Consider the following 21,919-nt stretch of genomic DNA (forward strand, 5'->3'; position numbering starts at 1 on the left):
TAATTTTCGCACTCACCAGTCACCACGGAAAATGTCGCTCCTCTTTTATGGTCATGTTTTTACAACTGGTTTACAGGGTTGACTGTGACCTCTTGAGTCCTGGCACTGTAGACCAGGAAGAAAAAGATGGGACAATATTGGCCACAGTTTTTCTTCCAACCCATGTCAGTCATGTTCCTCAAATGAATGTCTATAAGATTGTGTATTTGATATATACGATCTTGTGGTTGGGTAGCCTCCCTGAGTTCTCCTGGAGCAGGTACATTACATTACTTTCTGGACCTCACTTTTCCTCATCTGTAGGATGGGGGTGATATTACTTCTCCAAGCAGGGTTTTGGTAAAGATGAAAGGAAAGGTACTTAAGGGATGCAGGAGGTACGGTTGGCTATTGTAAGCTGCCAGCAAGTCAGTAAACGGCAGCTTTTCTTATATCGCCATTACTATTATCGATTTAATTTTGCCCAGAATGTTGAAGGAACCATCACAAGAAGGGCTTTGAGAGAGTGTGTTCTGCCTCTGGTTAACCAGTGTACATAGAAAATGGTCAGGGGCAAGTTCTACATGGAGTGGATGAGCCACACTTGCACCAAAAAGTGTCATTTTAATTCAGACGCAGTAACAAAAACATAAGCTAATAAAAGGTAGTCTTTTGCAACATGGGCTTTCCTTCCCTACTAAAGAAATATTTTTCTAAAAGAGGAAGGGGAGTATGTTTGGGAAAGTGAAGTGGCCAGATACAATTATTTCTTAAATGACTCAGTTTTTCTTCCGATAGCCGTGAGGAGATTAATGCGATCAACCCAGAATGAGAGCATTTCTAATATTCTCCGGCTCTGAAACAAATGTATGAATGAAACGAGGCACTGCATGGAATTACTACGTGGAACATGGTCTGTTCTGTTTCACCAGTTTTCTTTCCCATTCATAACGTCTTAGAAACGCACATGGAATCGTGAGCGATTAAAAATGCCCATTGTGCTTTCAAATTGTCTGCACTGTTTTGATCCCCCCCCCACTCAATTCCATTGAATATCTCTGAGTGGTCACGTTTTTAGTAAGTGATAACTGTGTCAAGCTGTGCTGACAAAATGTCCCGACAGAACAGTTAATAAGCATTGTCATTTTAAGAATGAAACAGTTTGGCTGACGATTTATGCCTTATAACTCAGCGCTCGGGGCAGCTGTATGATTTGTCTCTTTAGCAAGTCGAGTCACTTCTTTTAACAAAATGTTAAGCACAGATGGGCCATAAGCTGTCAGTTAACTATTATTGTGTCTGCATCTGCTTGCTTTCAATGCACTGTTTTATGTCTTCAGTCAGTTACTTAGCTGCAGCTCCCTGAAAAGCCGGACCTACTCTGATTGGCAAATAAAATGTTCATTTGTCTCTTCTTCCTATTGTTTTGTTTTGGTAACACATGTCAGCGGCTCAATTACCCAGTTCATTAACAGCTCCCAAAGGACACGATGGCCGGCCCCAGATAAGAGGGGCAGTTGTGGCACATATGGTCAATAATAGCCTCTCTCTTGGCAATTGTAAATAAAAGTCACTTGGCCCTTTTTCTTTCAGGAGAACTACTGTTTTCCTGTTCCCCTCCAGTGTGCACATTACCTTTCCCTGCCCCGTGCAAGCCAGTCCCACCCCGCTAAACCGGAACCTGGCTCGCGGCTTTCGGCGACAGGGAGCCGGCCCTGCCCGTGGCCAGGGCTCAGCCTCTTCGCTTTAATTATGACTGACTTTTAAAGCTCTGGAGGGGGGGGACAGTTCTTATCACAGGAGACTATTCTTAGAAGGCTGTTAGCTGATTAATTAGTTAACTAATCAGTTTTCCTAATTGAATAGCAACACATTTTCTTGGGGCTTTTGGCTCTTTTTCTCTGTGAAATGCTCTGGTGGCGGTTACCATGGAGTTCAAAGGAGCCATTTAGAAAAATTTGCAGATAGAAATTATTTGCAGGGGTGGGGCCAGGAAGTGTGACTTCAGCTTAACTCGACCGGAGAGACTCACGTTGTAAAAGGAATTCCTGTTGCACGCGGGAGTCTGAGAATAAAGGGCTCACGACGCCGCTCGGTTAGTTTGGGTCAGTGGCAGGGGCCCTAAGCTGGTAGCGTCCCCCCTGCGCTGTAAAAGCTTCGGAAGGAGGTGCAGAAGCAGGTTTGCTTGGGGTTCGGCCGCTTCCCTAAGCCAAGCGTCGCTGGGGTAGGGGAAAGCCACAGGCGCTGAATGTTTTTACTCAGCCCAGGGAGGACCGCTGCTGGAAGTAAGCCCTGGCGGGGCGGCCCTGCACCGAGGAGAAATAAGCGAGTTGTGTTTGTTTTTAAGCTTTGTTGTCACAAAGGAGGCCTTCGAAGTGACAGTCAGGTGGGCGAGAGCCCCCTCCGGAGAAAGCCTGCAATATAAGGTGGGTGGAAATCCAGCTCGCACCTGAAATCCGGTTATTGGAACCTGAGGGCACCACGGGGTGTCTGGGGCAGCCGGGGGTTCTGCCAGCCTCCTTGTCAGCCCCTATCTTAAATAAACAGCAACCGGCCACGGCCACGTCGGGCATGTAAAATAACTCCCGGGCCACGGGGCACCCGGCGGCCTCGTGGCTGGCCCTGCGGCCGACCGTCTTCATAACCAATCTGTACTCACCTCCCAGGGCAGCAGGCACTCGGGGAGTTGTTGAGTGTCAGGGTTTATTTGTGCTATTTTGATTAGCACCAACCTGGCAGGAGCTTATTTTCCTTCTAATGACCCCGTGCTGGGAGAAGGCGGCTTCCGAGGGAAGGACTTGGGTCAGAGGGGAGGGGACAGCGGTAGATTTCTCCAGCCCCCCCCCCTCCGAATGGGGACTGCTGGGCTGGGCCCGAGCGGGTAAATGGCTGGAGGGTCTTCATTCGATTTGGTTTCTTAAAAGCACCTTGCTGGGAGAAAAAGCCCAGACTTTCCTGGCCATACAGTGCCCCACTTTTGTTTTTGTCTTTTGCATTTGTTAAAGGTTGTTGTGTAGAAGCTTTAAAAACAAAACGTGACACCCCCTCCAAGACGGCTGAGGCGGTGATGATTCATCTTTTCTAATTTATCAACTAACAAAATAACAATTACTCAAATCCGAGTTCTGGCTTAGGAATTCCGGGACGTTCAGTTTATTACTCGATAGATTGTTAGCTGCACAGACTCTCTACATCTACCTTAGGATTTTGTTGTAACTCTTGGGCTTGTTCCTTTTAGCGTGTGTCTCTTTTCTTTTCTGGACATATATACAATTTCAAACCACAGAAAAACAATGTCACCGACCACTTCTTAGCTTGTGAATTAATGTGGAAGGGAAGCCTCCAGGTGCCGAAGTCTCTCAACTGGATTGGATTAACCCCTACTGTGCATCCATTTCAACCCCCCTCCCTCCTCTGGAAAAAAAAAACACCACAAAAAACAACCTCCCTTTTCTCATCCAGTCCGGCTTTCTTTGTGTCTGCTGCTCCCTGCCAGGCAGGTGTCAGAGCTCTGAATGAGGGTAAATGCCCCGTTGATGGATTCCACAGATGGAGCGTGGAAATCGGGAGAATAGGCTTCAGCCACAGGCCATTTCTTGGGATCCAACAAAAGCCTCCAAATAAGTCAACAAAAATCCCAAAGATCACAAAGGGAAAATGTCATTTGTCATTTACTCTGGGCCTGTGAGGGAGTATCAGTCTTGCTCCACTCCTCCTGGCTTTCACCCGAGTAAACACGAGAGAGGTCATTCACATCTCTCTCAGTGTAAAAGGGCCACTTCAGATCAGAAAACAGTGAGTTGTCCCATTGTCCCCTTCGTGTTGAATTGTGAAACTTGCAAACACAGGAGCCATTCTGCAATTAGCCAAGTAGGTGCCTCAGACTTCGAGTTGACCTGTTAAAGACCTCGTGGAATATACCTGTGAAAGTACCCTTAAACTCAGACACGGGGTGAACCCCCCCCAGGAACGATTTTTATTTTTATAGTTTATTATTATTATTTTTTAAATCAGTGGAACGCAGCTCTGAGGATAATTGCTGACGGGTCTAGCTCGGAAAGATGAGTACAGATGAAAAGACCATCTGATTCGGTCTGAGGCTGTCTTAGAGTAAATGACCGATGACTAAGGAAGTTCAGCCTCGACGCCCCGCAGAGAGAGAACCCTCCCCCCACCTCCTCTGTGTCTGTAAATCGCATTGTATTATATCTGGGGCAAGCACAGAGTTTAAATGGTTGTCATGTTTTGATTCTTTAATTATTCAAATGAAAGGCCTTGCTGGGAAGAAAGACAGTGTGCCAGATCCATGCTTGTGAAATATTCTGTTTTCTCCATTTTCGGCCTGTCTCTCATCTCCGAATTATATTGGTCTGGAAACCAATAATTACAGAATTCCACGTGACTAAATCCCTACAAAATTGAGGTAAGATCTCATGTATAATAGCGTTAACGAGGATGAGCATTTCCTGAGGCTACAGAAGAGGTCACAGAGGGTTAAGGGACATAGACATACTCTCTAATTCTATAATTCCTTCTTTAATTAAACTTCATGGTGGGTCCGCTGGTGGTAATACTCCTGCCTCCCGCCTTCTCCTCCCAGTTTGATTTGTTTCCAAAGGAAGAATTTGTAATTCTGTGGGGGCATGGTTATGGCCCATGCTTGGTCCCCCCACTCCCTTTTTTAAACTGATAATGTTCATTTTCCCAAGGTTATCCTTGGGAGTTAACGTGGAGTCGCTGGGATAACGAAAGCTGTGGCTCCTAAGCTCTAAAATCCGCGTGGGCTGGAAGAGGGGATGGTCTTGCTGACAGAGCACAGACTGGGGACGCTCAGGCGCCTGGTGGGAGTTGCCATTTCCCTGTCATCACGCAGGGGTTTCTGCCCAATAACTTGTGAATATTCAACAGATTTCAAGTGATTTATTCCTGTACTTTCGCCTAAAACCAATTTGAAAGATGGATGTAGATACCCTAAATAACTATTGACTGTATACCACAAAGTTTTAAAGGTACACCAGGGCGGCAAGGGAGAGAGGGGTGAACAGGTGGAGCCTCGGTGTTTCCAGGGCAGTGAAACTGCTTCGTATCCCACTGTAAATAGTATTATAAATTAGTAAAACCCATAAAACCGTCCGACAAAAAGAGGGACTCCTGGTGGAAACTATGGACTTTAGTTGATGATAATGTATGAGGCAAGGTGTTGACACCGAAGGAAAGAATGGGGGAGGGGAGAAGAGGAAAGTGCAAGCTGTACTTTCTGCTCATTTTTTTAACCTAAAGCTGCTATAAAACTGTTATATTACCTAAAAACATTTGAGGTTCTTTACAACTCTTGATATCCTTTTACTAAGATATCTTTAATACCAAAAAAAGAGAGAAGACTTTAATGAAGTATAAAATGAGTGATCACTTCAACTGTTTGTGAACCATTGGAGGTTCTAGATTGACCCTGGGTCTCGGGACCAAGGTCTGTGATCACTCTTACTGGAGACTGTTAACGGTCAGACTAATTGATTTCTCAAATTCATTCATTATCTTGGCAAAGGAATTGATCTCTTAGGACTTTGTTGTTGTTTAAGAAGTGCATCTTGGATATATAGAGTTCCGTATGTGTGTTGAATTGAATTCAGTTAGAAAAATTCCTTGATTTGGTATATAATACTGATCAAACTGTTGTATTTCTGTAAATTTTATTTGATTCTAGGAAGTTTTTGAAAATGTGGGACAAATGAGAGCAATAGGGGCAATCAGCTAAATGATTTACATTGGAATTCCTGTTTTGGTTTGTTTCTGGTATTTCTCTTCAAAAGGACTGTGTGTGTGTGTGTGTGTGTGTGTGTGTGTGTGTGTGAAACAGAGAGGGGAGGTGGGGGGGGATGGAAATCAGCAATCGACACCTATTTAGGACACACCAGGTTGGAAGAAGGACAGTATGTTCCCTGAGGTCCCGCAGACCTGGGTCACGTCTTAGCTCTTCTTCCGGTGTGACCTGAATAACGTCTTTGTGTCTCAGTTTCCTTTGTCGGTTCAGTGGGTGTTTCCTTGGCAGGTGTTTGTTTAGTTACCCGGGGAAGAGAGAGAAACCCTCGTCATCTTGGTAAGGGATGCGTCTGGCTCACTGGCGACGCGGTTCAATGAATGTGTAAGCCACAGAATGGACTGTGAGGGGAGTTTGGTTACAGAGTCAAAACTTTCAAAGTCTGATAACAATATGGATTGGAGTACACAGTTTAAAGCAATAAAACTGCCACTTAAAAGGCCATGGATTATATACTGATATGGATTTTCTAATGAGACCTATTCTGGACTTTGGAATTGGGGGGCTAGTATCTCTAATGAATAATACAGTAAGCTTTGTGAAGGCATGTATGGAATAGGACTTAGCAATGTGAATGTACTGAAAAATCTCCCCGTAATATTAAGGGTGGACAGTAGAAATAGTCCGAAGAGATTATATTACAGAAGAGATTATATTTGACCTCACTGCCAGATCCTATCAATTTATTACTCATTAGATATCTGTCTTGATAACACTGTTTGCAGTTTCCAAGTCATAGCATTAGGTATTCTGTACAGAAGAAAATATATCATTTATTTCCGTCGAGCTCTCTTTGGTTAATATTTAGCAAGATAGGTTACTTGGTATCTAGTATCTAATTTGTTCTAATATCTTGAGTAAAGTTGAATATGTAAAATAGATGCATTTCCAAAAAAATGGTTTCTTCTGTGCTATTAAGTGGGATTTAGGTTTTAGATTTGTTCTTGGTAAAAACTAAATGATTCAAATTCAGGGAACTGTGGGTCTTGTTCTGTGTAAATAAGGAATTTTATTTTTATTGAGTGATGTAAGAAATACCAGTATTTCCATCTTTAGAAATAGCTAGTATTTCTTAGCTGGCAGATTAATCTGGGGTTGCTGACTTAACATTTTAAAGTCCACATCCTTTTGGGGTTTGCAGATGGGGAAAAGTTAGAATTAACTTGCAAAATTGTGGCTTCTTATTGCCAAAAACGATCAGTTGGTTCAGATCATTTCCCCCAGAAAAAATTGGGGAAAATGTTTTCCTCTGTGTCTTTCTAAATGATGCTCTGTGGAGGCTTTCCTAATGAGATGCAGCCTGAGGATTGCTTTTGAGTAAACAGCCTAGAGATAAAAGAAGTGATTAGTTCTTTTATTTTGGGTGGTGAAGGCTGTCCTATTGAACTCTTAGATAGTTTGAATCTTTTAAATCACAAGCTGTTGGTGACTCTTCATCTTTTAAAAATCACAATCCTTTTTTTTTAAAAGATAATTATTCCCCAGAAAAATGTAGCTATGCAAATACTTCTGAGAATTTCTGAATAATTTTAGTGGATTCACAGACCCCCAAAGCTCATGTAAAATGATGCTGGGAGACTCATATAAGAATATAAGAATATAAGAGTGTCAGAGAAATCAGTGTTAGGTCAAAACTTAAATTTTACCTGGTGCATTAATTTATTCAACTTGTTTTTATTGAGCACCTACTGTGTCCCCAGGCTTCCTGCAGTGAACAAGGCAGAGCAGAGCCTTGAGCTCCCAGAGTTTATATTCTGGGAGATGTTGATTGTGAAGGTGAAATGGTGACCTTGACCCTCAGAATTAGCTCTTGCTGGTACTAAGCAGCCCCTTTTCTTCGGGAACCAGAGACGATTTTGATTAATTGACCTGACAGTGCATGGCACATCATATTTACTTGGGAGCATTTAATAACCTTGGAGACTCCCAAAGGAAACATGAAAATTTCCACATACTATTATCCTAATGGGGTCATAGTAAGAGAAAGTACAAGCAAAGATTTAAGGTTCTCACGGGCAGAGGAAGCTTTTGGTCCGTTGCTAAATGCTTTTGAGTTATCACCTGATTTCACATGGGAAAGAAAAGTCAGGTCATCCTAGACCAAAAGCATAACAGGAAAAACATTTTATAGAAATGCATTATCCTCTGAGGGAGATAAGTAGTTTGTTTCTTGGGGCGCTTATTATTTATAATTAAGAAGTATGTATGTGGAAGCAATTTTTTTTTTGATAAATGGTGGCAGGAAATGTTTTGTATTTGGGAATTTTGAGAGGGAAGAGAATAATTAATCTAGAATATTCTATAGAGGTGGTTCTCAGAATGTCATCCAGGATCAGTAAAATCAGCATCAATCCCCCAGGAATGTGTTAGAAATGCAGATTCTTAGAGCCCACTTCAGACCTACAGATCAGAAACTGGAGGAGGGACAGCAAGCTGTGAGTTAACCAGGTTTGCAGATGACTGGGATGCTCGGAAAGCTCGAGAACCACTGCTCTGCAACTAGGCACAAATGATCGCTCTTGTAACTTGGCTCGCACTTATCAAAAATATACACATGCAGGTCGTATTGGGAGCTTTGGAAGCCTATAATGCAATGCACGGCATATTTCTTTGCACATTAAAACTCCTTTAAACTACCCCCATACTTAAGAAAAAAAAATCTATTTTCTTTTTTAAAGTTAATACTAAAACATCCAAAAATTAATGCTAAAATGTCCTAAAATAATGAATTTATACTGTTAGAGCATTTTAACTTAGATTAAATAACATAATTGAAAAACCAAGCACAATGTCTAACGCACAGTAGGTGGCTTGTGTATTATATTTCTCTTTTGCTTTTATGCTCAAGTATTTACTTTGTAAAATTTGTCATATATGTTAATCCACTCTCTTAATTTCAGTGCTTCAATATGAGTAAAATGCAGACGTATTAAAATATTTGAAAATGTAAACTTGTATTTATGGGTTATCTTTTTGAGCAGGGTGTAATTTACACTGAAGTAGAGTGAAGGTGTAGATTGCTGCGGCCAGAGCTAGGTGTGAGCTGGAGACAGAAGAGAGTGGCACAGGAGACGTGTTTTCACACTGCCGCTAGTGCCACCTGCATTTTCCCAGGTGCTGCCAGTCTGAGGGTGCAGATGCATCCTTGACATTGACATTAATCATCTACAATTTTCTCCCTTTCTCTCCTCATTTGCTGAGAGAACAGTTCAGCCCCTTCTCCAGTGGAGCCCCCAGTTATTCGGGGAGTTTTCAGAGCATGTTTGGATGTACTCGGAGCAAGGCTGCTTGGGTTCCTGTATCATAGAGTGTGTGGCCTGAGCCTTCTGATGGCCCTCTGAAAGGCTGCTGTCCCGCCCAGAGCCCTGGGCCCGGTGCACCCTCAAACCTCAGAACCCTCTAGGCCAACAGGTGCTCTGTGACGGTCACAACTCACAGACACCACATTGTATCATTAACTCTAATTCCTATCTAATTTCTCAGCGCCTCCTCTTTCCTAGCTACCTGCACACAAAGTTGGGAGGTTTCGTTCCCAGGCAAAATCAGACTTTGGTAGGGAGGGATCCACGGCAGGGCTGGCTTCAGGGACCGACTTGTGCAGTTGCCCCGGCCCCCCGCAGAAGGGCCCTGTGCCTGGCTTTACGCTCCCTTGTTGCTCTCTTGACATTTTTGAACACTGGTTTCCGCGTTTTCATTTTGCACCGAGTTCCTCAAATGAGGCATAGTCCTGGGCAGCCGCTGGATCAGCAGAGACCCCGACTCTGAACTTCAATTTAGGGACAGTTCACTAGACAGTGCCCGCTTCCCCCTGAATTTACTCTTCCGATCTCCATCACAGTTTCTAAATTCTCCCCAGAGCTTTCCCCAATATTTGGTAACAAGATATTTATACATGATTTTTCTTAGAGGAGAGGTAGAGTCTATAAACTTACAGGAATCCTGCGATCGTTTATTCTCATTGCCTTTTTAGGTACTAAGTCGATGTTTGATTATTTATTTAAAAAGTCACTTTTTAAAACAGATTTCCTGGTGTAAAAGTTGGTGAGAGTTTATCGGGCGCCAAATTAAATGTGATTCATTCATCAGCCGTGCGTTGAGTTACCCCTTCAATGCAGAGGGTGGGGGTCATCAAGTGGAGTGAGTCCAGGCCCTGCGTCCTGAGAGCTCACAGTGGACCCGGAGCGCGCGGCCGATTGCCATTATTCCTGCCTGGGGGTCCCCGAGAAAGGGGGGGGATTCATCACCACTTAACGCAGCGGCAGGAGGGGCCCGGGTCGTGCGGTGCACCGTAGCCAGGGCCCGCGCATGCTGGCTCGCTCGCGCTCGCTTTACGACTCGCGTTCAGCTTCTCTCTCTCTCCCCTGCGCCCAGCCTCCGCGCCCCAGTCGGACGAGGGCTCCGACATCGACTCCGAGCCCGACTTGCCCCTGAAGAGGAAGCAGCGCCGCAGCCGCACCACCTTCACCGCGGAGCAGCTGGAGGAGCTGGAGCGCGCCTTCGAGAGGACCCACTACCCGGACATTTACACGCGCGAGGAGCTGGCGCAGCGCGCGAAGCTCACCGAGGCCCGAGTCCAGGTACGCGGCGCTGCGCCCGCCTCCGCCGCGGGACCGGGCGGGGCCGCCTCCCTCATCCTCCCGCACAGCGGGCGGTGGGCGCAGAGCAGGCCCCGCAGCAACGGCGCCCTGGGGGCCGCAGCCTCCGGGGTCCCCGCGTCCCCCCAGCGCCCTGCCTTAGGGTTGGCCCTGTTAGGATGGCAGGGTTCTTTTTTCTTTTATCTGCATTTGCCTGATTCCTCTCTCCCTCCCCCATGTCTTTTGTTTTAAGCACGTCTGTGGAGCAATATTTTAGAAAAGTTATTTTTCTTCACAGGTAGGTAAGTCCAATGAAATTCGTGATGGCTGTGATGAATATGTTGGACTGCTTTTTTGTCGCGTTGTTTGAGACGAGTAATTTTTTTTTTTTTGGTATGTATAGTGAAAAGCATGACCTATTGAATTTGCGTCTTTGGAATTCTTAGCATGTTTTAGTATTTATAAAAATGTGCGTTTTCATTTTAGAATTTGGCGATTATTGCTAGGAGAATACGCTAGGAGAATCAGAACACACAGAGGTGTGTCTCTTTGTGCTTTCACTCGTCATTTCAGGAACCCTAATTATGTGCCAGTCATTAAGTGGGCTGTGGGGGTGGCAGACCGGTGCTGAGTGGCTTTTCTGTGCCAGGTACTATATTCTAAGTGCTTTACAGGAACTAACCCATTTACTCATCAAGAAAACCCTAGGTTGTTACTATTATCCCTAATTTATTTGTAAGACTGTGTAAGTAACTACCCAAAGTTGTATCGCTCGTAACTGAGAGAGGTAATTAGATTCCATACGCTTCCTCTCCATGGCCTTTCAGTGATGAAGGCGTGCAGAGGTGTATAAGGTAAAGTCCCTTCCTTTAAGGGTTTTATTGTCTGGGAGCATTTCAAGTAATGATATTATTCTAAGAACAGTTTGAATTATCTTTTGAACTCCCAGATGGACAGTTGACCCTTGAACCACATGGAGTTAGTGGCGCTGACCCATGAATAGTTGAAAATCTGTGTATAACCCTTGCCTCCTGAGAAACTTAGTTGTACCCCGGTATCTGTGGAGCGTTGGTTGCAAAACACTCCACAGGTACCAAAATCTCAGGATGCTCAGGACTCCCAGCTGCGGATCGAAAACACGACAGGCATTGACTGTAAAAAATCTGTGTGTGCGTGGATCCATGCAGTTCAAACCTGCGTGGTTCAGGAGTCAGCTGTACCCTGAACCCTCCGGAAAAGGCTTCTTTGGTGCAATATGCTTCTAGTGAGTGACACAGTAACGTTTTCATCATGAACGAGGTAGTAAAGCACCGTCTGAAGGATTGCAGATGTCTCAGTGTATCCTGGAGCTCCTTCCTGTCCCAGGAGTTAAGTTACCGTATTTGGAAATGTGTGATGCCCAGATACTTCACTTTCACAGTCAGAGCGAGGCTGGGAACCCAGCAGTGGACTAGCCAGCGGATTTGGTCTCGAGAGTGATCGCCGCTTTCTCATCTGCAGCTGATTCCCTCTGCTGTTGCAGAATTTGACAGCAGTAACCTCCTCCAGGCTGCCGAGCCTAGTCGGAGGGGTTGTCACATCCAGTGTGACTTTTCATATGGTCATCATAGTGCTAAGAAAGCCAGGGAATGCTGAGGGAATTAAGACAAGTCTTTTAAGGAGCCCTGATCTACTGTGGGTAATAAAGTAAACATACAAGTAATTGTAAAGACAAAGCAGATGCAGTAAGTACTGTAAGAAAGAGCCAGAAGGCAGCAGGAGTTGAGAAGAAAGGAGATCTAGCTGGAGTGAACAAGAGGGGCTCTTGGAGAAGGAAGATTTAAGGTGGACTTTTGAGGCAAAATAGTTACTCAGTGGACAGGGCAGGTGGGGAGAGTGGGGCGATGAGAGGGAACGGAGGAGCAGAAGCGCAGAGTCGGAAGCACGTGCGTTAGGGGTCAGGTGGCCTTCCGTTTTCCTTCACGCTGAGGGAAGAGAAGGGTGCAGTTCGGTTGGAGGGTCAGGAGCCGTCGGAGGTAGGAAGGAATGTGGCTGGAAGTCTGTTCTGAGGACACCCTGGGGAAGACGTGGCTTTCAGGCTGGGACACCCACACTTGTGGGTTAGGCAGGGGAGGCCGTGGCTGTGAAACCCGCCAGTGGCCGTGTGAAGGGAAAGGAAGGGATGGTGGTGAAAAGCATTCAGAGCTGGAATGGAGGCACCCGATTGTGATCGCGGGGGTGGGGTGGGTAGGGACGTGCAGGAAGGTAAGAGTCATAGACGCACCAGGTAGTGCAGGTTCCAGTTGGTACTATTTGGTCCCTCTGCCTGCTACATTGGGACAGAGAGTTCCTTCCCAGAAATGATCATCTCTAACCATGCATCACAATAATACGTACACAAAAATATTATAGTATTATGTAATCATATATGGTATACATGTTGTAATATTAAATATAATAATGCTATAATTTTATATATATCAAACCTGTTTTGCTTCTGTTATAGTTCTGTGATTACCTGGTTTGAATGTGAAGCTTTTCATTCTGCAAACCTTTATTAATAGAGTGCCCACGTATTCCAGGATTTGGTCCTACACACCATGGCTGGCCCAGCCCCCACGCTGGCACTGTCTTTCAGATAGGTCGAATATCAGCTCTGAACACAGATCAAACAGTAAACATTGATTTTTAAAGAAACCGAACAAAGGGAGTGATGGGAAACTGAAAGGCGTGTTCAGTGTCGCTCTTTTTCATTCTTGCCTTTGCCAAAGACAAGGACGGGGGCCAGAATCAGTCTCAGGCCCATGTGCTTATACAGTGCCTGGCATTTGCGTCGGGCTCAGTGAATGTCAGCGGAGACTGAGAAAGGCCCATTAACTTCCAGAGGACATGGGATCAAACCAATAAAGAGTGGTTCATATTTTTCTATACAGTGACCTCCTCTCCAGAGCAGGGCCCTCATTAACTTAACAGCTGTCCTAATGTGGCTTTAACCCGGTGACTCTTTACATTCCTTATGGCTTCATTAGTTCCCTTGAGACACACCACGTCCTGCACCACGGCTATGATCTACGGCCTAACAAATTCCCTACAACACCCGGCATATGGATCTTACTTAACCCAGCAGGAAAAAGAAGGGAGTAGTTAATCACTGATTAAAATGCCAGAACAAAATCCTGTAGTTTTTAGAAGGATCTGGGAAAGCAGTAGCAAAGTCAACTCAGTTTGAGTGATAGCCAGAAAGTGTGAGTTAGTTTAATTTGGGGCACCTGGGAAAACCGAACACCAAACCGAAAAAAAAAAAGAAAACATGAACACTTTCCATTCCATTTTTTTTCCCTTGAGGAAAAATATTTCTGAAGTCTTCTGAATAGAGATGAGACTAAAGCTATAATAACGTAAGCTTTTGTCAGTATTTTATTAAAATTTGATTTGTTTGGACAGTAGCTACATTGTGTTTATCAGAGCCAAATCTGAGTACCCAATCTAAGAATTGTCCACCGAAGACTAATTTGCCTCATTTATTTCCTGGGTAGCTGTTATTTTGGAAATAATAGAAAGCATTAAAGTTTTGTGGGGAAGTAGGACATGCACATATTTATGATATGCGGAATTTTTAGTGTATATTTCACCTAATAACTCCATGAAGCAGGCAAGAACCATTTTCTTTACCACCAAGATAACAGAAGACAGGAAAGGAAGCTGCTTTTAGAGATAGCATTTAACGAGGAGTCTGAAGATGTGGGTTTTGGTCTCAGCGTGTCAAAGCGTTTTGTTGAGCAAGTCACTTAATTCTGCTATAATCTGGGCACACCTTGGTTTTTTGTTTTTTTTCTTTAATTTTGAAATTTGAGGTAGGTTAGATGAGATGATCTCAAACTGGGTCTGTGGACAACCAGGAAAATCATGGATGACTTTGGGAGACTTGAGATTTGTATACAAAATTTTGTGTCTTTGCTTCTCTCTCCCTCTCTCTAGCATTAACTAGGGAGAGGGTCTCTGGCTTTTCTCATATTCTCAAATACCACCTCCCGAAATTCCATCCTCCAATTAAAAACTATTAGGATGCATGATCTCTGAGGACCCTGCGAGCATCAGTAATTTGGGATTCTCAGGGAAGCCCAATGGTGATTTAAAGCCACCTAATAGATCCTTAGAGTTCAGAAGTTAAGATAGATATGGAATAGTTGACTCTAAACTCCATCATGAAGCAAAAATATGGTCATCCTGCAGTTGGCTGCAGGAGCTCGCTTTTGGAACATGTAAAGCCGCATTGAGCTGCTTTCGTGTGTGTCTGGGCTCCTGTGACACTCATGGAGCACGGTGCTCATCCTCTCCCCGGCCTACTGGCTGCACAGTGGCCAGTGCTGGGTGGCCGAAATCACAGGGCCTGGACCGTGTGGCCTGGAAACGGGGGTGGGGGGGTGGGGGTGGAGTGAATGAGAAGGTCCAGGGGAATGAGCACTTTGTTCTGAATTCACCTACTTGGAAAGTCCTGTATTTGGCATTGTAGCATTAGACATCACCGAATCTAGTGTTTAATCAAGCATCTCATAATCTTGTTATGAAATTCTCTTTCTAAGGATTATGTGTTACATTATTTTATTTCTCCATGTTTCCAAATTGCATGTGAAATAACCCATCTGGAATAATGTAAGTTAGATTGCCTTTGAGGTCCACACCAAAAATGTGAACCAGTAATTTATGGATGGGCAAAATTAGGCTTACACCACAGGACAATTAGCACTAATCCATGAAACTTGGAAGCAAATTTGACCTACGTCTCCATTCAAGCCAAACTGGCTTTCAATGATTGGAGGTGTTATTTGGGCACTTTTCTGTTTGCTCATAGGCAGAAAAGACCTTGGCTATAGACCATGGAGTTAAGGCAGCGAAGCAAGGCTTTAATTCTTGGGTTTCTTAGAGGGGGCAATGAAAATTTTTACTTAATGACTAACATTTATTGAACACAATATCTCTTAGATATTCTTTTAAGGTCTTTGATTGCACCGTCTCACCTAATTGTCACAATAGTCTTGTAAAGTAGTTTTTTTAATTTCTCCCATTTAGCAGATTAGAAAAGAGTCCCATGGTAAGTGGGGGAGCTGCAAGTCAACTTTTTCCTGGTGTGCATTGCACCCACATGAATCAAAAGTATTACTATATATTTTAAAGTACTAAGTTTTCCCCAACTTATATTGAGGGCCTGAACAAATTGGTTACTTATATTACTCATGAAGAGACAAATTTATGAAAATCTTTTTCTTCTTTTGTAACTGATTATCTCCCAACCCCCCCCCCCCCCCCCCCCCGCAGGTACCATGATGTTATGGGAACCTTTCAGTTAATTTAAAATTTTGCTTTAAAGAATCATTGGACCTTGTATTACTTCAGAAATGGATATAAAGATGATTTCCAAATGGCATGAATATAGCTCTGTGGAAGGGCTCAGTAGAAAGACAAGTAGGGAGAGATCCAGGGGGCAGATGAAAATGAACCAGGCTGCAGGGTATCCAACGAGGTAAAAACTTCAGGGAGATGTCTTTCAGTTAAAGATGGGTGGTAACAGTCCCCCAGGATAATTGTGCTTGGCTGGTTTGGCTATTTAAAATGAGGGTTATTTCAACGGCAACGTGTTTGTTTTTTTTTCTGTTAAAAATAGAAGATACGTCTTTTATGAGTTTCAAAGTATAAAGAAGGCAAAAAGCACCTCCCAATTCACAGCTCCAGTCTGTTTTTCCTTTGATGCTGCTTTCGGCGGACAGCTGGTTCCAGGAGAGGCAGAAGGCTAGCAATGGCAAAATGCTGACACATTTGGTTAAATGGCCAGAGATAGACAGGCCAGCCCTCAGTAAGCCCTGCTTCTCTCAGGAACAGCCCTCTGGGTTTATTTAGCCCAAATTTAAATTCTTCCCTTTATCAAATTCTTGAACCTCCTGTTGAAGGTTCATTTTCAGTAAAGATTTGTTTCCCCACAATTTCTCTTCATCTTTCATTGTACTGCAAATATAAGAACTTTTAAATCCAGCTCCTGGTGGGTTTACTCAATGTCTTCGATATTTTTTGTATCATTTTGGAAAAATGAAAACAAACTCCCAGAAACCTTATACCGCTAGTCTTTTGGATTCAATCATTTGAAGGTATTTGAAGGTATTTTAAAAATCATGATGTTTCTTCTAATTTATTATTTGAGGAGAGACATTTTTGATTAAGAAATTGGGTTATGGAGGAGTTAGGATAAACTTTTAAAAGTAGGGTAAATTGATAGAGTGATCAGGTATAACCATCCACTGGGTAAATCAGACTGGGTTTACTTATGCAGAGGTTACAGCAGGGAGCTGGCGTAGAGAGATTGGTAACAGGCTCTGATAACAATGGAAGTGCAGGCTTCTGAGTTCTTCATAAAATATCTCACCAGGTCAATTGAGAATAGTATGTCTGAATGAATGAAGTCACATCAGAACTTTCAGAAATTCAACCTTTTTCCCAGCCTAGGACATAAAGCTAAAGATCCAACATATTTAGGTTGGTCTAGATAGATGTGGGGGACCTCTTCACCTGAGCCAGGTGGCCTTATTAATCTCAAAGTTTTACAATACAAAATAAGACCATGGTGTGTGGTACAGTACAGCGCACTCAGGTGTGAATATGCCCCTCATTTCTTACCCCAGCCTCCTCAGGCTAACACAGCTTGTTCCAAACCCTTCTCTGAAAACAGTTTTCTTACCCCAGTGCCTCTGGGAGTCACAGCAACAGACTGGCAGTGAGAAAACACAATCGACACAGATCTCAAATTGAGTGCTGCTCATGGTTCTTTTACCCCAGGTCTAATTCAATTTTGTATCAACATGGGAAAATATTGACTTAGCTTCTTTTTTGGTTGGAAACTCAAGGAGTATTAAGAGTTAGTATTTTGAAGATGTTCAGACAGCTCTCCTTAACGGTATCTTGCATCATGCCCGGAGAAGACCAAACTCTTTTTCAGAGCTTGGGTGGTAAGCAAAAGTTTAAGCAGATGACTTGGCAAAATATTTGTTAAATTGGGCTTTCTTGCTCCAGAAAGGAGAAATTGACCCTTAAGTCTAAAAAATTTTACAACTTAAAAAATTACAAATAAGTCGTATAATTGTTAACTTTGTTCATAAGGAAATCAGGTCTTATCTTTTCTTAGACATGCTGTCTCCTGTATTATCATGTCCATTTGGAGTCACTTCCTGTTGAAATCATACCCAAGCTTCAAAATGAGTTAAAGTTCTGTGTCTACTCAAAACTTTTCCTGATTCTCTGCATTTCCAAACATGGAGCTTCTAACTCTAATGAGCAATTATTTTGGTTTCCTTGATGACTCCGAATTCCTTGAGGACAAGACTATAAGCTGCTAGAATGCAGGGATCCTATCTCTTCCTATCATCTCTTTCACCCCTTTATCTCTCTGACCTCAGGCACAATGCTTTCTCCTTATTAAGTTTTCTATGAACTTTTGATATAGGAATTATCAAATCTTTAATTGGTAGAAATCCTTTCTCATTTTGGCGGCAACATCACATGTACACAGGAAAAATCAAAGTTCTACATTTGAGCTCTGCAGGTGTAAGAGTCAGGCAAGATCATAGGGCCCATTAATCGCCTTATATTATAATTTCTCAATATTTTAGATACTCAGTTACATTTCTTGCTTCTGTTATTGCCATTTCTCTCTAGCTGCTCAAAGTACTTGGGTCTTAAACTCCTTGAAGGCATTTTATTTTATTACATCAAGTTTTTCTGAGTTTACCTGGTTAGCATAGTGCCTGGCACAGAGTGTTATAGGTGCTTAAAACTGTTGTTGAAAGAAATAATAAACTAATTATTTATGGGGTCTTCTTAGATAACATTCTCTCATTTCTTGAAACACTTACCTCTTTGGCATTCATTCCCGCTATGATCAATACAATGTCTCACACTTTGAAATAGGTGGTAAAATGGCTCCTGTTGGTCAGTTTATATGACTATCCAGGAGCTGTGCCCATAATGGCCATAGAAATACAAAGACAGACTATAAGAATGTAGGATAGAAGGGCTAGTGGAACAGGCGAGTCCGAATTAGGACACACACTGTGTGGGGCTTGGAGGCTCTTGGATCCTCCCTGGAATCCATGAAGGTGGGGGGGTGTTGGTGGTGACAGAGGGGTTCCTGCTGGTCCCATTCCTGCTCAGCCATTCCTCCCGTGTCCTGACTGGACTCGTGGGGGCCCTGCAAGACCAGGGAAGGCCCTCGCAGCCCCGCTGTGACCCTGACACTTAACTCCCCTGTCTCCCCCGACAGTACAGCACAGAGGGCGGAGGGCTCTTACTTCTCCTTGCCCTGTCAGTAAGGGGCCTTGAGTCTGTTTTAGCATGAAAAATTCATTAAGAATGTACTATTATTTCATCCGCGAAGCCCTCAAATTTTAAATTAAATCCATAGGTCTGGTTTAGCAACCGCCGTGCAAGATGGAGGAAGCAAGCTGGGGCCAATCAACTGATGGCTTTCAACCATCTCATTCCGGGGGGCTTCCCCCCCACCGCCATGCCCACCCTGCCAACATACCAGCTGTCGGAGACCTCGTACCAGCCCACGGCGATTCCACAAGGTACGGGGGGGGGGGGGGGGGTCAAGGCGGGAGACCGAGGCCCCGTAGCTCTCCCTGCGAAGGCAGCCAGGGTGACACGCGTGCTGTCTGCATGTTAATGACATTACATCAGGTTGTCCCGAAAGTGCCAGTCACGTTTCAGAACCGCAGTTTGTTCTGGGCCATGTCTGAATCTCTCGAGATAAATTGTGCTGCCATTTGATCCTATTTCAGTAGTTGAAAAACCGAACTAAACAATGAAACCGAACCACCTTTCTAAAAAAATGTGCCCTTTGCTTTTCTTTGGTGAAAATTTTACATCTGCATTTGTACTCCGGTGCGGAATTCCTTGACGTTCTGTGATGGGCACTAAGTGCAGTAGTAACGGGGGGGGGGGGGGGGGGGGGCTTTGATCAAGTCACTGTTTGTCAGCACATAGAGGCGATGGGAACAAACAAGACGAAATTATTTTGGATTATGAAAGATAGCATCCTAGGTGTTCGAAACTATACCGTCGCAGCAACACGTAGGTGCTTTGCAAGAATATTTGCTGAAGAAATTCGATTCTTGCAACTCTTACATGGGTTAATTCTTACGTTGATTAATAACATTCACTCCCCGCATAGGTTTGTTAGCATTGTTAATGTGATTTCTGAATTCCTGTTCTGGGTGAGTTTGCCATGAAAGCATGTAAATCAGCTATGTCCTTGCACACATGTGGGGAGATATTTGCACGGTAAGAGATGCAGCTGGGAATGAACATCTGGTCCGACCAGTAGATGCCCCTGGTGGCCTGGCGACGGAGCTTCCGCGCTGCGCTTTCTGGCCGCCCCGCAGACGGCCTTGCGGGCTGACCGTCTTCTTCGTTGCAGCCGTGTCGGACCCCAGCAGCACCGTGCACAGACCTCAGCCGCTCCCCCCGAGCACCGTACACCAAAGCACCCTTCCTTCGAACCCGGACAGCAGCTCTGCCTACTGTCTCCCCAGCACCAGGCATGGATTTTCCAGCTATACGGACAGCTTCGTGCCCCCGTCCGGGCCCTCCAACCCCATGAACCCCGCCATTGGCAACGGCCTTTCACCTCAGGTCAGTCCCGCGTCCCCAGACAGCGATGTGCTGGATGCCAGAACCGAACAGTCAATTCCCCGAGGCAGCGGGGCAATGAATTGCCAGATTTAAACCATAATGTATTCTTTATACGAGCCACATGATTTCAGTTTCCTAGTTTCCTTTCTCTCCAGCCTTCCTACGGGCTGTATCAAAAGTTGTAGCTTGGACTTAAAATGCAAGCGATTCCTAACGAAATCTTGGAGCTTTTATGTTTAGACGTAGTTTGTCAGCTCTGCTCCTAGTTTTGGTCTTTGGGTAAGAAACTTACACACATTAAAAAATAACAACGGTATGTGGTCCGTGGAGAGGGTTGTGAGCAGCAGCGACTAATAAAATGCCAGATTTTATAAAACAGTCGAGAGGAAGCAAACAAGTTGTGTGGGGAGAGACCCAGCTGATGACTGAAGAACTCCGGGGTAAATGAGTCATAAATGCAGGAATCAGGAGAATTGCTGTTCTTTGGGAGTAGAGAGAGATTTGAATGTCGTAATTGTTTTTCTAATTTGCATTGGACTATGAGCTTTTCTTGAGAGATCCTATTAATAAATTGCCTTGATAATTGCATGTCAGAGGGTTGGTTAAATTTCCTACATGTGGCATCTGTCTGGGGTTGACATTATTAGCAGTTGTTTAAATACAGATCGCTTGATTTTATTAGGGAGCTCCTGGCCCAGGTGGCGAGGCTAGCCGCCCGCTAAATTTGGAGAAATGTCACAAAGGGGTGGCAATCTATAATTGCAATCGAGAATCTCTTCAGGGCTGAGAGTGAGAGTTTTAACAGCTTTATCTTTTCTTAACCGCCTTTTTCCTCTTGGTGGTGAGAAAAACAGAGAGGAGCTCAGAATGACACAAATGAAAAGTGAAAAGACAATTATAGTCAATTACACACTAATCAGTGACTATCACCGCTGCCTAAGCACCAAGAGGGCATTCTAATAGGCAGAAAATGAGATTTTAATGGCACAAAGGGTGGCCAAAATAACGACTCATATATCTTCGCCTTTTCGTTTTCTTCAACTTGTGGTTTGCGTCCTGGGAGTGGAGTTCCCGGGCGCTGCACAACAGTGATAACTCTGAGCAGCTAAAAAGTTCAAAGCTGTCGGAGTTGAAAAGAATGAATAGTAAAGGCAATGAAATAAACATTTCTGCCTAAAGGCAAAAGTTCATAAATCCTTTTTTGTAACAGTAAATGTAATTAAGTTTCATAGATTCCTATAGCACATTCTGGGCTAAAAAAAATAAAAAAATAAGAGGTGGCTTTAAACCTCGGCCGAAAATAACAACATGAAAACAATGGATGTGCTTCCTACAGAACTTGAGTACATTTGATTTCCAAGTGCTGGCATTTATAAATGTGATTGTGCATGAAAATCCTGGCTTTCTATTAATAGATGCATCTTTGAAACGCCCAGATTTGTAGCATATGAGCATCTTCCACAGTTTAGAAGTAACATCAAAAGTAGTTATCTCTGCACTTTTTAGTATAAGTGGTTTTGGGCCATGGAAAAGCTTTTTATGAGCATGATTTGGTTGAAAGTTTTGATATGAGTAAACGTCAAGCCTAACTACTTCTGTAAGGTGAGACCCAGGATTGCCTCGGCGTTTCTTAGTGTTCATCCGTGGTAAGTATAACGACCGACATAAATCTGTGTTCTATAAGTGAAACGGCTAGCTTTTTATACGTGTATCACCTCGTATGTTCTGTTAAGGGTATTTTATTGCATAATATAAGCATGACAAAAGTGGGATTATTAGCACTTGATCTTGAAACTGTTAATCCTTGATTTCCAAGAAGCCTGGCTGTGATTCCAGAGTTGGCGGTAGGGTGGGAATCATTCCAATATCAAGCAATGGAAAATTCCACAGG

At 43.8% G+C, this 21,919-nt stretch overlaps 1 protein-coding gene across 2 annotated transcripts in view; it reads left to right on the forward strand.

Annotated features, from left to right (window-relative positions):
* PAX3 (paired box 3) overlaps positions 1-21,919 on the forward strand; it is an 86,276-nt gene that overhangs the window by 48,660 nt on the left and 15,697 nt on the right. For both annotated transcript variants that reach the window (XM_087819371.1, XM_087819372.1), the window contains exons 5-7: positions 10,169-10,374; positions 18,797-18,962; positions 19,814-20,028. In XM_087819371.1, the coding sequence (XP_087675497.1) occupies positions 10,169-10,374; positions 18,797-18,962; positions 19,814-20,028 (587 nt within the window). The remainder of the gene's footprint in view (positions 1-10,168; positions 10,375-18,796; positions 18,963-19,813; positions 20,029-21,919) is intronic.

Source organism: Miniopterus natalensis, chromosome 8 (genome assembly GCF_054644295.1).
Source record: "Miniopterus natalensis isolate mMinNat1 chromosome 8, mMinNat1.hap1, whole genome shotgun sequence".
NCBI classification, from domain to species: Eukaryota; Metazoa; Chordata; class Mammalia; order Chiroptera; family Miniopteridae; genus Miniopterus; species Miniopterus natalensis.